We start from the raw sequence: 15,950 nt of genomic DNA, 5'->3' as shown, positions 1-15,950 counted from the left end.
TGTGACGTCTGGAAAAAATGTGAAAATATAGATGAAAAAATTCACTACACGTAGCCATTTACACGCCGAAAGAACACAGAACACAGGAGCATCAACAAAGAATGGGCAAAGCTGCCCGCCTTTTACTCTTTATACTTTTCTATTTGCAGCTGCTGCAACCAACAAGAAGAGAGAGAAAAATAGAGCATTGTGTGTACAGCAGTCAACAACTGTTCTCTCAACAGCAGTTACCTCACAGGTAACCAGTCACCCGACCCAAAACAAGGGCACTCCAGAAATGCAGACATCAGCGTTGCACAAATACTCAAAGCTTTTGTAATACTGCGCAGCACTAACAAATAGTGTGAAATAAGCCATGACGTGTTTGGAGAGTTTATACGCTTTTGCATGTGCTATCGTTACTCTAGGTCAGGCCTTTTGCATCCGTGCTCGTGCTGCGAGCTTGAGTGGAACTTTTCCTGCTTCCAGCTATCAGAGTGTCACTGCGAAAGGCTGCGACACCTGTATGCCCTAGGTCACCAATGAATGTGGGCTATTAACAGTGCAGTTTATGTGGTTGCTTTTACGCAGTAAATATATTGTCTAAAGCCATTGCTCATTCGGAAAATATGCAACGCGGAACTTCTGGTGCTTTCAAACATGAGACTCTCAAATAGGAACCAATAATGTGAAAACAACTAATACGTACAACAAGACTACCAAGCACCAAAGGCCATTTCTGTATTGCAGAAAATAATGTGATTACAGACGTCTTGCTACCATAGTGCTTTGCAACAGTAAAGGTCACAGTTAAGTCCACTAGAGTCTTGTGTGTGTGTGTGTGTGGGCCATAAAAAAAAAAAAGTAAGGTTTTTCGCACTGTGCTTTTCTGCCCTGAATCATAAATACTGTAAACAAAAAATGTCCTGTGAACAGCACTACTGCTGCCCTGCAGGATGATAAGGCAAGACAGATGCACTTTAACACACATAAACGCCTGCATGCGAAGTTGATGTGGGTTCAACTGCTGAAATTTTGCAGCAATATGTGCTTCCAGTTTCAAGAAAATATACAGAACCAGAGATTTTCTTCTTACCAAGCAAACAATGAAAATACAGTAGCCTAAACAACATCTTACAAAACTTCACACTACATAATTTATGTGAAAATACATAGGAGCTAACAAGGAACCTTTTTGTCACAAATAACACAAAGCTGCTCTGTCTACACCAACGGTGCTATAATCAGGTGAAAACTCAGAGCAACAAGGCCTTCACACCACACTTAACAGAGCCCCACATAGACACACTGCAACGCTCTCCTTTCCCACAGGTCAACTACTCCTACTAAAATGCCTATACCTATATCACAAACTCGTTTCACTGGCAAATAAAGAAAAAAAAAATCCAACGCTTAACAACGAGCACAGGGACCAGTTGCAACTTGCACAACAAAAAGGAGACTCATAAGCATTACACCACGGGGGGAAGTGAAGGTGCAAGTTCCTTCCACAAGGCTATGTACACTGCGTCAAGCCAACTCTACAAGATGAATGGCAGGGCAAAAGGAAACGATCCTTGCTGGGGAATGGGTGCACAGCGGTGGCAAAATGGAAACGGGGACGAGTGCAGCACGTCTGGACAGCTGTGAGACTACACAATTTCCCTGTGTGGGCCTCTGTGACACCGTCTGCAGCACCCAACTTCAGGACATGATGTAATCTTCGTCCATGAGAGGATCATCGTTCTCCAGGCAGTCCTGGGCTCTCGCTTCCGCTTCAGCGTCCCCTGTCAACAGGCAGATAGTTGACGCTTTCAGGCTTTTTTTTCTCTAGCAGTGTTCGCAAAGAAACACAAGCTAAACAAAGTAAACAGCACTATCTTTTATTGTGCTACTCGCAACACAGTTTCTCAATAAAAAGTTTCAAATGCTAAAACCTGCTGCCTGTGCAAAACACCCTAATGGGAATGCCAAATGCACTTTTCAGAAAATGCCTCTCCCATGCCTTTAAACTGAAACCACGGGTTCATCTGTGCACTTATGATATAAGGTGAAGCTACACAAAAACTGCCAGACTAAATACTCCTTAAACCTTTTCATGCAGGCTAGTGTGGCCTGTAGCTAACAGATTAATATTCATCAGTCCAGATATACAAGCAACCTCCTCAGTATTTTGTTCTTCAATACACACAACTGCTTCTAAACAAGGTGGTGACTGACAGTGCAAGACAAACAGTTGAGAGCCACAGTGCATTACAATCCACTTCACTCTGCCCTTTCTGTGACAACCTCAATTTTGTTTCCCTTATGAGCAACCAAAATATTTCCATGGTGACCAGTCATTATGGAATTCTAGAAACAACAAAAATAACAGATTTGCCTGATTTGAAACATGCCAAAGTAATACAAGAAAATGCTCACTTAAAAGTAGTCATTCCACTATAAGTACAGCCCCTGTCAAAAGTGTACAGCCCAAGGGTTAGTCTAAGCTGCTTAGCGGGACTTCCTAGCACATCTGGCAGTCCATAGCTTGGAAGGATTGAGGACGCAAACCCATTCCTCTCTTGAGAGCTTACGGTTGCTAAGGATGCATAACGAGGCATGCAGCAGGCCTTGCAAGCAGACCCCTTGGGTGGTATACTTTTGACGGGGGTGTACCTCATATGTCCAACAGGTTCCTTAAAGATCGGTGGCACAGGCTGTTTTTCGGGTGAACAGTCGAGCCCACATAAAACGAACAAGACTGTCACGCATAATGCATTCATTACATCCCGATGTTCACAGTAAATGGACTGGCCATAATATAAACAACAATGCAAGGCAGACTTTCATGGTGCGCTGTTTGCGTTATCTACGAGTTGCCATCAGTCTGGGATGGGAAAGTTTTGGCGACACTGAGCGTTATGCTTTGATCAGAAAACAAACAAATGTTATGTTGCGGCAGTTGAAAAGGAATGAAAAATAAGGTGCCCTGGCCCGTTGGTAGTACCACACAGTATAATGGGCTCAACCCAAGTGAAGGATAAACGATGAGGAATTGCTCCAAATAAAAGTTTGAAAAAAAAAAAAAAAACAGTGTGGGCATCACAGTCAACAATGTGATTGGCACTGTGCGTTTCCGTCTAGAGTGTGAAACAATGAAAGGCCGGTATTAATTATGGCACATATCAATGCCTGCAACTATGGCGCTTAGACTTTGTAAGGATGCAATCTTTGCAGAGCAGCACTCCGCGACAGCCTTTCGCTGCATTCAAAACTAGCAACGGTGGCTGGTTTTAGCGCGTAGAAAATGTTCCATGCTGTCCAGTCTTTTGTCTAGCATGGAGTCAATTTTTGGGCCAAAAAAGCACAGGGGCACTTGGGCAGCTTAGCACGGATGCAGTGCTGTAGAAAGTGCCTTTCTGGGAAGCTCAGGTACAGTGCTGATGTCTAAGCCTTGGCCTTGGTGCTCTTGGCCTATAGCCATACAAGTGGGAGCAGATTTGACAAAGTAAGTGCTCAAGCTTTTTCAGCTTGTAAAGTTTAATCTGGTTTTTATAAAGATTCAGCATTTGATGCATGCAGTGCAGGTAAAAGCTGGTGCGACTGATGAATACGCTCCAACGCAGGATGAGATCACATATCTTTTCTCAAAATTCTGTTCAGGTGCGACAGAATCATTTTTAGAAAGAATATTTAAAAATGCCGTTTCACAGGAGGGTCCTGTTTTGAACGGGAGGTCGGGTAGTGCTAACTAACCATGCAGCTGCTGCCCCTCTTCTGTGCCACGAGGTAGTTTCCCAAAAAGGGCAAGCCTCACAACAATCTTTAGTGTGCAAAAGCCATCACGATGTCGCCACCAGCACACTAGTGATGTATTTTCTTTTTTTTTTCCAAGATTTATTCGCACGACCTGCACTCTTTTCACTGCCTTTGCATGAAAAGCAAAAGCAGTATCCATGCTCATGTACCACATCGATGAATGCTGCTCAGGGTTAAATTGGTTTTTGAGGAAATGAAATGGTGCAGTATCTGTCTCCCATATCTCGGTGTACACCTGAACCACACTGTCAGGGAAGGGAGGAAGGTGGGAGAAGAAGTGAAAGAGGTGCTGTAGTGGAGGGCTCCAGAATAATTTCAACCACCATGTACTGACATCACACAGCCCACGGGCGGCTTTTGCATTCCGCCTCCATCAAAACACGGCCGCACAGGAAGCAGGTTCGCTTTTGACGCCACGAGTTTGCAGCGAGGCAGTCGCAGCTGTACTCAATCTAAGCATTTCCTACTTTTTTTTTTTTCCCCAAGCAAAAGGCAGGCTCACCCACCTCTCTTTTTCTTTGGCGAAACTGTAACTGTTTTTACATCCCTGTATCTAGCTTAAATTAACACTGAGCAAGCAAAAAGGCACGTTCATGCAGCTTTTTTTTTTCTTTGGCAAAAGTGTAACGAAGTTTCCTATCACTGCCACGATTCGCTTAAACCACTCCATGCGACGTTCACCACTATAGCCCTAATTTAAATCACGATGGATGTGTCACCTTCATTCACACTAACCACTGTTTGCTGTATGTGGAACCGTTACAAACGAGCTTTTGGGGACGCGCTTTACTCGTCCCCTGTGGTTCGCTTCCCCGCAACGCACTCTCCTTAGCCGTGTAAGTTACTTTAACACTAACACGGGAGGGTGCCGGCGTCCCAGTGCCACGAGCGTAATGTATGGTGTGTTTGATGCACACGCGCGCGGGGCAGACGGCTCTCTTGGGCTCGGGATTTGACCGCATGCAAACGTGTCGCCGCAGGCTCCGCTCTTCGCCAGCGGGCGCGAGGCCTCGTGGTGGGAACATTCTCCCACCAGCTCGTCCTGTCCGGCCTCGGAGTTTCCCCTTGCCCTAGTGCGGGCGAACGTTCGCTCGTAACCGTGCTGGTGAGTCGGACGTCCTCGATTCCTCAGCATATTTTGTTGCTAGATGGCGTTATTGCTGTTGTAGCAATAAATGCCTTGTTTGCGTCAGCCACAGTGTAACGATGTTATACATACCTTCATAGCCATCCAGATCGCCATACCAGTCATGGTCATCATGAAAAGCTGTAAAGACGACACAGAGTCAAGCTCTTAACCACATCAGCAATGCCCTCTTAAGTTACAATGTTCAGTTCTGCTAACACTACACAAGACCAACAAAAACCTTTAAGTAGCTGTATTACACCAGGGCCTGTATTCAAATCTGTGTCACTTTCAGAAACGTCTCTATAGGTGACACCAAAAGGGACGTTTTAAAAAGAAATGAAAGTTGGAAAACAGATCCAGGCTCATGGTAATGCCTTGGTACTACAGGAAGTATGCAAACACTGAAGCAACTACACTTATTGCACTTCCATAACACCAACTGCCGACGCTCACAAATAAGTTCACAACACAGATGAAAAATGTTTAAGGTCTGGGTTTGCAAAGTGCACCTCAAGATGTGTCATACATTTAGCTTTGGTAATTTGGTGTCGCAATAATGATTTTGTATAATGGGACTAGTCTTTTTATGCTGCAATGGGAAAGTACATATGCCGCAATGGGAAAGCCCCAAAATATCAGTGACAAGTCTATCCCGTTCTCACTGCATAGTCTGCTTTTTGAGAGTTTTTGGTGAGAGAGGATTATAGTACCCGCGTCACACGGGCATGGCTGAACTCCTTTAATCTACCTTCAACCAAGGTAGTCTTTTATCTCTGGGGAGATGCGTGCCGTGTCACATGGCAGTCCTTAAGGGAAGGAAGAAGTTCATGGCGAAAGGAGATCGATCACCTCTCTCAAAGGTGAATGAAGTACTCTCGTTTCCAATATGCTTTATTTCCGCATAAGTAAACAACTTTTCATTTCAATAATTTTATCTTTACTATTATAAATATATTAGTTTTATCAAATAACATAAGCATTCCAGCTTGGTTATGTTTAATTCTAACAATCGCACTATACCGTATTTACTCGCATAATGATCGCACCTCGGAATTTGGTTGGCAAAATTCAGTTTTTTTTATTTCCCGCGTAATGATCGCACCCCGAACTTGCCGCGGCAATTTGTCGACGATGTCAAGTCTAGCCAACGATGATCGTACTTGCTATCTGTCTGACAGATGGCACGTGCAGATTACCATCTTGCTCTGACGGCATTGCAGCGGCAGCCGCCTGTTGGTTGACCTGTGGTCACACAGGCAGTCTAAATGCGGTTATGCTTAACCGCGGATACCAAACTTAACCGCGGTTATCTCGAATCACGGTTTGCCGTTGTCGCAAGTCTCGCCACCATTCTGGGTTGCGGTGCAACGAACGAAGTGACGCGGTGATCTGGCTAAACTTTATTGTTCTCGTAAATAATAAGCCCTGGGATACGGGAACGTCAAAAATGAATCCTCCTTGAGGATCACGGGCCTTTACCCAGTTGCTGGTAGGAGTAAAATACTGCGATACAAGCTAGTTTTATGTTCGCAGCCGCGTAGCAGCTGCCGCCGTTGCAGCGCAAGTGACCCGATCTGCTTGGCCAGCTCCGCTGCGAACGCGTCACTGAAATCGATCGTATATATTTCTTTTAATATGAAACAATGAGGTTGTCAGTAAGGCAGCGCCATAAGTAGAACATTCATAACAGCGTTGGCCAATCCAAAAGTGCCATCCACTGTGGCTTCGATAAGAAAAAAGTAGGCCTAGCGATGACTAGGGAGTACAGAGCGCTGTCGTCCGCCGCGCTCGCGCGCGGCACCATTGCGGTAAGCGCGCGGAATTCAGTGCTCCGAGCGTTGCGAACGTGTCAACTAAGTACATCAACGATGTGGAGGGACCGGACATTTTTCGGCGTAACGCCGCTAAAATGCGTAGCTTAACCGCTGCGGGACGTTGCTGTTGTTTGTGTTTAGTGGCGTAACCGCGCGTAGCGTGCCCATGTGATAAGGGTTGTCTGCCTGTTGCCGCGCTATCGGACGAGATCGAAGGCCGCATAAAAGCGCCGTCTCGCAGCACTATACACACTGCCTATTTTGATGCGTTGCTCTTGGAACGTGATTTAGTGCGAAGAAAGTACGTTCTCAAAGCGGGCCAGCTCTTGCGATTTTCGCACTCTTCCTTCTAGGTTAACGACGTAAGCCGAGATCGCCGAGCTCGGTTCGCGATTACCGCGTTTAGCGGCGTATGTGTGATAAGGGTTGTCTGCCTGCGACTTGTTTGTGTTTTCGGTGCTCAAAAATTTTCTGTAAAAAATTTACCCCGCGTAATGATCGCACCCTAAATTTGCGTCAATTTTTTTTAAAAAAGTCCGATCATTATGCGAAAATACGGTACTCTCAAACTAGGTGCTTGACGGCTTGCCTCGACTAGGCCATTTTTGTTTCCTCTGATCTTTCACACAAATGTTCACATGTGTAGCCATGTAGCATTCACACATGCTGTCTAGCGCTGTGATGGACGAATGGACGACACATACGCCCAACCTGCACAGCCTCCACTGGCAAAGTGTCAGAGCGGATAATTCGCAGGATCACAATCCATTGCACAGGCATTGCACAACACCGCACATGGTATCGAGCAGAACGGACAAAAGCAGTGTGCTAAGAACATGCACTTTTTTTTTCGCAAAAAAATTTTTTTTTTAAATAAGACACTTGCATTTCACGAGAAAAAAAAAAAAAAGAAGTATCAAAAACATTACAGCTGTTTTGAACGTCATTATTTATACATCAGTACTATATGCGCAGAACCTAATGGGTCTCTGGCGGATCCTCTGAAAAGCTTTCTACAGGCCGTGGGACACGTCGACAGCTCCTCTGAGGCGAAACTCCCTTGCGCTTTTTTAGGTCACAAAATAAAATCAATCACAAGTGCATAAAGATGTTAGTACAAAAGGAGATCCCGAAGTCTTGGGTATAATATACGGCCTAGAGTTAAAAGTTTCTGGGAGAATGGCAGTGTAGGGTCAATTTTTCTGTCTGCTGTTTGCTAGTTAACTGTGTGGTAACCAGGGTTTTAAAAGTTGCGTACAGAGGAGGCGCTGGCCCACAATCCAGAAAATAAATATTTCTTCACCGCTGTCTTCTTCTTATGAATCCGATTCAAAGACAGAGGTGCACATTTTTTTTTTTGTCAAAGACAGTGACAATGAGTTAATGATCAGCAATTCTCCAGATGAAGAACAATGTGAAGGTCCAGATGACAATGCTAGTATGCATCAGCAGACAAAGACTAAGCTGCACAACAATCCCTCGAAATCCCGTGTTTTTTTTCTTTCTTTTCAGCAGTTCCTGGCAAGCAGTTAACCACTACCCGTGCCCCGCTGAAATATATAAGGCGACTGTTCCGATTACAATATAATCAAACCTCGTTATAGCAAACAGGTAAAAAACTATAAAGTAGTTTGACATAGCCAAAATTTGCAATATCAAATTTATATTTACAGTGAAAGCTCGTTAATTCAAAACTCGATAATTCGAATTTTCGGATAATTCGAACTACACTACTTGGTCCGACCAAGCTCCATAGAGATCTGTGTATAAAAAACGCCCGTTAATTCGAAAGCGAGTCGGTTCCGTTACGGATAATTCGAACTACGCGCCACCGCGTCTGGGCGGCTTGGCACACAGCATGTGGCAAAAAAAAAAAAAGCACCTCCTCCGCATAGTTAGAGGCTGCGTACGTCCTAAACGGGGACTTGGAAGAGTGGGTAAAGCTTAAATGGCACCATCACCGGCGCGGTGGCTGGCGGCACCGGAGGGTGCCGCTGGCCGCGCTGGCGGCTGCCTACCCTCTTTTCCGCGCAACCTCCGGAACTCGCAACTAAATACTCGTTAATTCGAGCCTTGTTGATTCGAAAATACGGATAAGCACTGTCAGCGTGGTCCCAGCCAACGCCCATGAAGGCTATGACTTCGGACCGGCGCTACAAATTACGAGCGAAAAACTTTTTTTTTCTTTGCGAGTGTCGTCCATGCTTCCACCCATCAGTCGGTCGCCAACGGAAGTACGCGCTCAGCCACGAACAAGACGCCGGCTTTTGAGTGGCAGTAGACAGCGTCCGCCCCAATCGCCCATGGCACATAAGGGAACGTACTGAACACAACCGAACAAGCGCTGGCACTCTGCCAAAGTTCGCTTCCCCCTTGCTGTAGCTAACGTCAAAAGTGATGTTATCGCTGCGCAGCATCTTGGCGCGCCGCCAAGAAATGCGGGCCGTGACGGTGCCAAACAGAGGGAAGTGTTAACGACTGACTTTTTTTTTTTTTTTTCAGATTCTTAGGCAAAAATGGGGGGGGGGGGTCATTATGTGAGTGGGTTCGTTACGCGAGTAAATACCCTACATATACCGTAATGCAAATGGTTCTTGTCGGTTTTTTGGTTTTTTCGTGGCCATTCGATAAGTCGAACGTTTTTCCCAGTCCCGTGAAGTTCGAATTAACGAGCTTTTACTGTATATAGTGGAGAGACAGCAACTCAGGTGACCTCCCCTAGGGAAATGAGGGCTCTTTTCTGAAGTCCTAGTGCCCCTTCTAAGGTGTTCGCGGTGAATCTGGAAGCCACAAAAAGCCGAGCACCAGTCAGGTAGGCTTCCTCGTAGAGCACCGCCAGCATGCAACTGCGACAGGCCAAGCGCCAGCAATGTTGCGTGAAAATGGTACACCAGAACGAAAGCTGCCGCCATTTTCATTACCTCTGTGACGGCCGACATGAGTGCAGGATGGTTACTGCAAAGCTACAACCGTTCATGCCACTGCTTTCGGGGCGTTGTCGATGGGTGCGACAGGTGTGAATGCATGCAACCCATCATGCTGCCGTAGCTACTGTCGCACTGTAGACAAGTGTGAGATGAGAACACTAATGCGTGATAAAAGCACGAACCCTGGGCCGAACTCCTGCCACACCATCAATCTTTTCTGGCACACCGAACTACACCAATCGGAGGACGTTAAGCTTCTGGGACTTTTGCCCCTTATCGACGCATGGCATCGGGTAAAGGGGTTGCGCTAGGCATGCAGGCGTGCGGCGCGTATGTCTCATAGGTCTCCGTGGTGTCATCACTTTAAGCATGAAATGCGGTGAAAATAAATGCTTCCAGTAGGCTTTCCTCATTCGCATTATATGCGAATGATAACTTTTTTTCTGTTTTTGCTATGTCCATTTAACACCTCGTGTTAGTACATGCAGGTACATGCTATACGTGGATTTTTTCGGCACTTTCACGCATGGTATGAGTCATTCATTTTTTTTTTCAGTGCTGAATATCTACTTTTCTATACAGGAAAGTTCATAATGAGCAATTAAAAAGAAAGAGGCATTTTGGGTAAGAGATTTGTTGATATAACGAAACTGCTCAGAGGTGAAAGACAAGATATCAATTAACAGAAATGAACAATTACTCACACATGCGTTCCAGCCTGTCTGGCCGATAATGTTCCAAGCAGAAGTTACGACCGTCAATCTTCAACATTCCTTTTGGATCCAGGGATAACTTTTCACGTTCAACAGACGTTCCTGAAAACAAGCAAGTCGTACAACTTTCTTCAGTTGCCAATTTAAAGGTCCCCAAACCATCCCTCAATAATTCATAGCTATAGGCCCAAGGCCCACTGCACAGTCTGAAACAGTTATAATTGCCTTTTCAAAATATCAGCCACGCGCAAAACAAAATATGGCCGTGGAGAGAGCACCACTGAGAGCCATCGTCCAGACCACTACAGCAACAATGTCATGCACCAGATCACATTGCTATACTCACAGGTTTTTACCTTAAAGGGACAGTGAGGAGAGCACTATTAATATTTTTTTATAGCAAAATCCGATAGTTCGGCATGTCATGGCTTTGTTGCCACTTGGCCGGCAGCGAAAGATGCATTTATTTCTAAGAAATTTGGATTCGAAGTTGAAAAAGTTTTTCCCGCAGCTCTGATTCAAACTTGGGATTCTCCTATGACGACACAGGACTAAGTGATGTGAAACATGACGTATCCCAGACTCCGTGATTTCTGGCGGCCAGCAGTGCGGCCTAGCAGCAGCCGAAACGAAAGCTACCGCCGGCCACACGTTGAAGGCATCTATCAGCTATTGCGGCCGTCGCTAGTCGCTTCGCTTACGTTTGCACTGGCGTTTTGCCAGCGTTACGATGGATCTCGTTCTCGAAGCCGTCAACGAAGTTCTCACAAATAGACACCTTTAGCATACCGTGTACCTTGTTACCGCTAGCGGAATACCGGGAGCCCCCCTAACGCCGGTGACCGGGCGCTGATTGGTCCCGATGCTTCAGGCGCGCGCGTAGCTGCCGGGCACGTGGCGCCATCTGGCGACGTCAAGGAGATTTGCGCATGCATTGGCTGCGCCTCAGTGATTTGTGCCTTCTCGGGTCCAAGACTTGCTAGAACCATTGGTTCTAGCAACACTGCTTTGTCCTATGACGTCATCACGCTTGTACTTGCGAGTTTGGCCTGTGGCGGCGATACCTGTATTTTGGTTCTTGCTCTTTTCTATGTTACAAGAGCTTTATTGTCAGTATGAGTGGTGTTTTTGTAATCAGGAGCTGGCATTCTGCCGATACAAGCCAACTTCAATTTCTCCTCAGTGTCCCTTTAACTTTTCTCTTTTCCTACAATCAGTAGTAGTAGCAGATGCAATTTCTATACTAGCAACCTGCTTTTCAACCCATTTTAGCTGTTTCAAATTTTTGCCAAAATTACCCTATGCACTCAACAAAATTTTTGCAGGTTTCTTGTTAACAATACACCTTCATTACTCAAGGATTTTATTCAAGGAAGAATAGGACTTCTTTTCTTTTTACGTGTGGGCATGGCAAAGGTGGGCCGTACTTTTTACTCGGATGGAGCAGTCTTGCCACAGTCAATCACTGCTACACCAAACCTCTGCAGGCAGTCTGCATAGAAACTGCACCATTCTAGGTGAAAGGGGCTGCATTGGAAATTTTTTCAAGCTTGGGGGGATGCCACCATGTTTGTTGAATCATGCTGTGAAAAGAAGTCATTCAGCTTTTCTGGTATAAGCCTGGGAGTGTAATAAGAGACACAACGCTTTACATTTGGTAAATACAGTTGCCGAACGAAAAATCAGACCCCTGATTTTTCAGACATGCTCGATTACTCTGACTTTTTCATGGCACTAAAACATGTCCTATAGAGCCAAATGTAAGAGCACCTGAAGTTCGGATGCATCGCAAATGATTGCTCGACTTTTCACACCTCACTCGCCCCAGCACCGTTGCCAATATCCAAGCTGCCATATAATGCGGCAGTGGAACCCCATTAATTCAGGCAACAATGAAGCGCGTGGTAAACATCCGGCTGCATGGAGATGGTGAGTGGAAGAAAATGACAGTGCTTCTCAAAGTGAGGACAAAACACACTGCAGCCCCAACTGTTCTATCGCAACAGCATCTAAACTGGTATTTTCATGACAGGCAAAACATCTCTCATAATACACAAGCCGCTGAGGAGTGCACACAATAACTCCGCCAGTTCCAAGAGTGGTCTTCAGCTGTAGTTTCTAGGCCTAATTATGAAGGTCAATGCCGAATGAGCGCTTGCTGCGCTGCTTGTTGGTTCTTATCTTAATCACCTTATACTCCTGTCACGCAGGCATTTCCAAGTAGCATTAATCGCTCTTGAAATGAACTTTGGAACCTTGGACAAGCTGCAGTGGCATTTTTTCACTTTTGAGGGTGTATTCAGGTGACAATCATCAGCCTGACTATGCTCACCGCACGACAAAGGCCACTCCCATATCTCTCGGGTTAACCGTGTCCTGTGCCAGCGGCGGCCACCCTATGCAGTGCAATTCACTGATAACGATATTGATAAGACTGGAAAATCCAATCGATATAAACAATTATCATTATATCTGGACCGGCCATAAAAATTTAACAAAAACAAAAAACACACCCACGTATTCCTCCCTGCATGTCGGTATTACCGCATCTATGTAGCCGCCGCTGCTCATGTGAAGGGCGCACAGCGTCTTGGCACTCTGCCAGCATCTTGGCGCTCTGCCAAGTTCCCCAAGCTTCATTAATTAAATTATATTTAATTAAATTATTTCACTGTGCGAACTCTCCCAATAACTACCCCCTGCTATTCCTATACCCTAATGCATAGTCGCCCACTGCCTCGTCTCTAGCCTGCTTCTTGCCTACCTTGAAATTGGTCGCCCATCAGTACAGTGTACTGAGTGTTTACTTTGTCGTTGTCAGTTACACACGTCTCCACAGAAGCTTTCGACGATCTGGCCATCATGGCTGTATGTAAGCGTGTAGACCTGTACCACATTCAGTTTGTATTTATTAAGACTGCCAGCTCTGTTTCAGCTCTCAATAGGCCTTTGAGTCAGCAGACTAACGGTTCGAGGTCCTTCGATATGACCATGTGACAGGGGTAATATTCGCCTTTTCCCCTCCGTACAGCAGGTGCAGCGCACTTCCCGCAGTGATAGTTTCGATTTCGCAAGTGCACTTCAACCCATGCATTCGTCCTGTGTGACGTGCAGATGGTAAAGCCAATGAACACCTAGCTCATAAAAGTGTGTCACCCATCGAAGAGATTTAGCCACGTAAAGCTTCACAATGTGCGCGAAACTACAGACTTCTTCCTCCACCATACTGACAATGAGAAGCTGGTAAAAGAGATTTTTCTGTAAAATTTGATTTTTTAGACTGCTCGATGTTTTGGACGGTTCCACGGCCCCTAGAGAGTCTGAAAAATCGATTGACAAAAGCAGTAAATACGAGAGGTGAAGGCACACACAGCCTGGAATTTCATCGCAAGTAGGTGACAAGTAAACTAAAATTTGAGACTAACAGAGCCTGTAAAGCATATGTTGCTCCCCAAGCTTCTGTACACCAGAGCATGGGCATTGCAAATGTCCCACAGAGTTACATTAATTTTCTCCCGGTTAATTCATATTTCCGGATAAAATGATTTCCCAGCTGCTACGTTTAAAATTTCAATAATTTCTATTTGTATAATATGTGCAGCGACCAAGCACAGATGTGCAAACTACGTGGGCAGAATATGGGGCTATGTGACAAGCTGAGGCAGCCACCTGCAATAAAGGCTTCTCTGCAGTGCTCAGTACAAAAGGGCGAAGCACCGAAAAAAAAAAAATCCAATGAGCTAACCTACGAGGGGGGCATTCTTGCAGTGACGTGACATGAAGAGGAGAAACACAGCGGTCTCTTCGCAGATACGAAGCACTAAGGGGCAAAGAATTTTAAAAATACTACGACACGCCTACATGCGAGCAGGCTGGGTCTGGGGAACGCAGTATTAAAAGCAAGAATGCTGCAATAGTCACTCACTGCAGTGGCTTTGACATTACTCAGCTGCAAAGAGGCAAAGCAGCTGGAAAATGACAAAGATTTCGGCTACTTATGTCACTGCAGCCAAGGGAGCGGGGGTGTTGTGAAGTCCATTCCACGCTGAAGAAAATGCAATGCAGACCGAATTCTGCGACCATTAGTCAAGGAGCAGTTCAGACCTGATGCCAGAAATGATAATTGACATTGTTCATGAAGTGAAATTATGAATAAATGTCTTCGTACCTCATTCAACAGTTCCATTTCTGAAATTCAGTTAGTTTGGATCACACGCTCTCCTGGATATCTTTTTCCCGCATTTCTTTAAAAAACATATCAACGAGCTTTTACTGTTAATCCAATGGCCAAAAATCTTAAAAATGAAGCTTTCAAAAAAACACACCAGAACAAATGTTTTTGAAAATGGCACGGCAAATTTCAAGAGCGATTCATAGCATCTGAATTTGGTATGAAACGAAAGATCACTTGGAATGCTGCCCATAGGACGGACAACTACCGATGTTTCATGAAACCGCAGCAGCAATGAACAGCTGCCACATAGATGAGCCGTCAAAAATTAAAAGGCCTAAAAGCCACGGAACAAAAACTGACCTCCTACGACAATGGTTAGCACATTTGACCGCTCGCTTGCATTTTCCACGCAGCCGGTCACCGCCGCAGTAGTCACTTGCTCACAGCCACTGACGTCAAGCAGCCTCAGGTCACGGCATAGTTCGACGAGAATCAGCACCCCTGCAGAAGACCAGAATTCGGCACAGTAATTGTAGGCTACACAAAAGGAATGCAGTACCAAAGGAAGTCTAAACAACAAACAACACTCATCACTGCAAAGCACACTCCAAACATGACGTTTGAGAAGCACTCTACAGTATTTACTGAGCACTATGGGTTGTTTTTTTAGACATGTGTTAAAATGATTGCACAAGGCCATTCTCCGCTTACAAGGTTGATGCTTTCTGCATAAAATTTGCTTTACCTTTTTAGCGATCGCTCTCGTGGGAACTTATATGCCTTATTTATGGCGTCCTCTCCCTACCATGAGACTAGCACGTGTAGAGGCATTTGCAATACCACCAGCACAGTCTTACACTCTCCTTGATAACCCGGTTGAACTTTCTTTATTTATTTTTTATTTATCATCATACCCACAGCGCCATTGGCTGGCATTACAGTGGGGGGGTAGAAGAAAAAGTACACAAATGCCACCGCGTGCAGGTGGTTACAAAAAAAAAGATAACAATGAGATAGAAAGAACACGGAATTATTATACACAAAAAAATGTCACAGCATGGAAGAAAATGAATCATTTGATAATATGGACACTACTTCCTCAGGCAGCTTGTTCCATTCCGAAACCGTTTTGGGGAAAAAAGACATTTTAAAAAGGTCAGTCCGGCACCTGTATTCTTTAACTTTAAGTGAATGATCTCTACGTAAAGACACGTAATCAGGGTTGGCTATATATTTGGTTCTGTCTATTCCAGTTCTAGAATGAAATATATTATGAAATAATTTTAAACGCAGTACTTTCCTACGTTTTTGAAGTGAGTCCCAACCCAAAGATTTTTTCGCGCTCGTTACACTAAAATATCGCCCATAGTTATTGAAAACAAAACGAACGGCCAAATTCTGAACTCTTACTAG

The 15,950-nt window shown here is 45.1% G+C and overlaps 1 protein-coding gene across 2 annotated transcripts in view; it reads right to left on the bottom strand.

Annotated features, from left to right (window-relative positions):
- Positions 1-89: 89 nt before the first annotated feature.
- The window catches only part of LOC149365093 (putative RNA-binding protein EEED8.10), a 50,944-nt gene continuing 35,083 nt past the window's right edge, over positions 90-15,950 (bottom strand). For both annotated transcript variants that reach the window (XM_089575161.1, XM_089575162.1), the window contains 4 exons: positions 14,898-15,038; positions 10,355-10,465; positions 5,000-5,047; positions 90-1,766 (listed from right to left, as the gene is read on the bottom strand). In XM_089575161.1, coding sequence (XP_089431287.1) covers positions 1,684-1,766; positions 5,000-5,047; positions 10,355-10,465; positions 14,898-15,038 — 383 coding nt within the window. In that variant the 3' untranslated portion in view covers positions 90-1,683. The remainder of the gene's footprint in view (positions 1,767-4,999; positions 5,048-10,354; positions 10,466-14,897; positions 15,039-15,950) is intronic.

Source organism: Amblyomma mixtum, chromosome 2 (assembly GCF_055824585.1).
Source record: "Amblyomma mixtum isolate Tamu chromosome 2, ASM5582458v1, whole genome shotgun sequence".
NCBI classification, from domain to species: domain Eukaryota; kingdom Metazoa; phylum Arthropoda; class Arachnida; order Ixodida; family Ixodidae; genus Amblyomma; species Amblyomma mixtum.
This window is presented reverse-complemented; position numbering and strand designations above follow the sequence as displayed.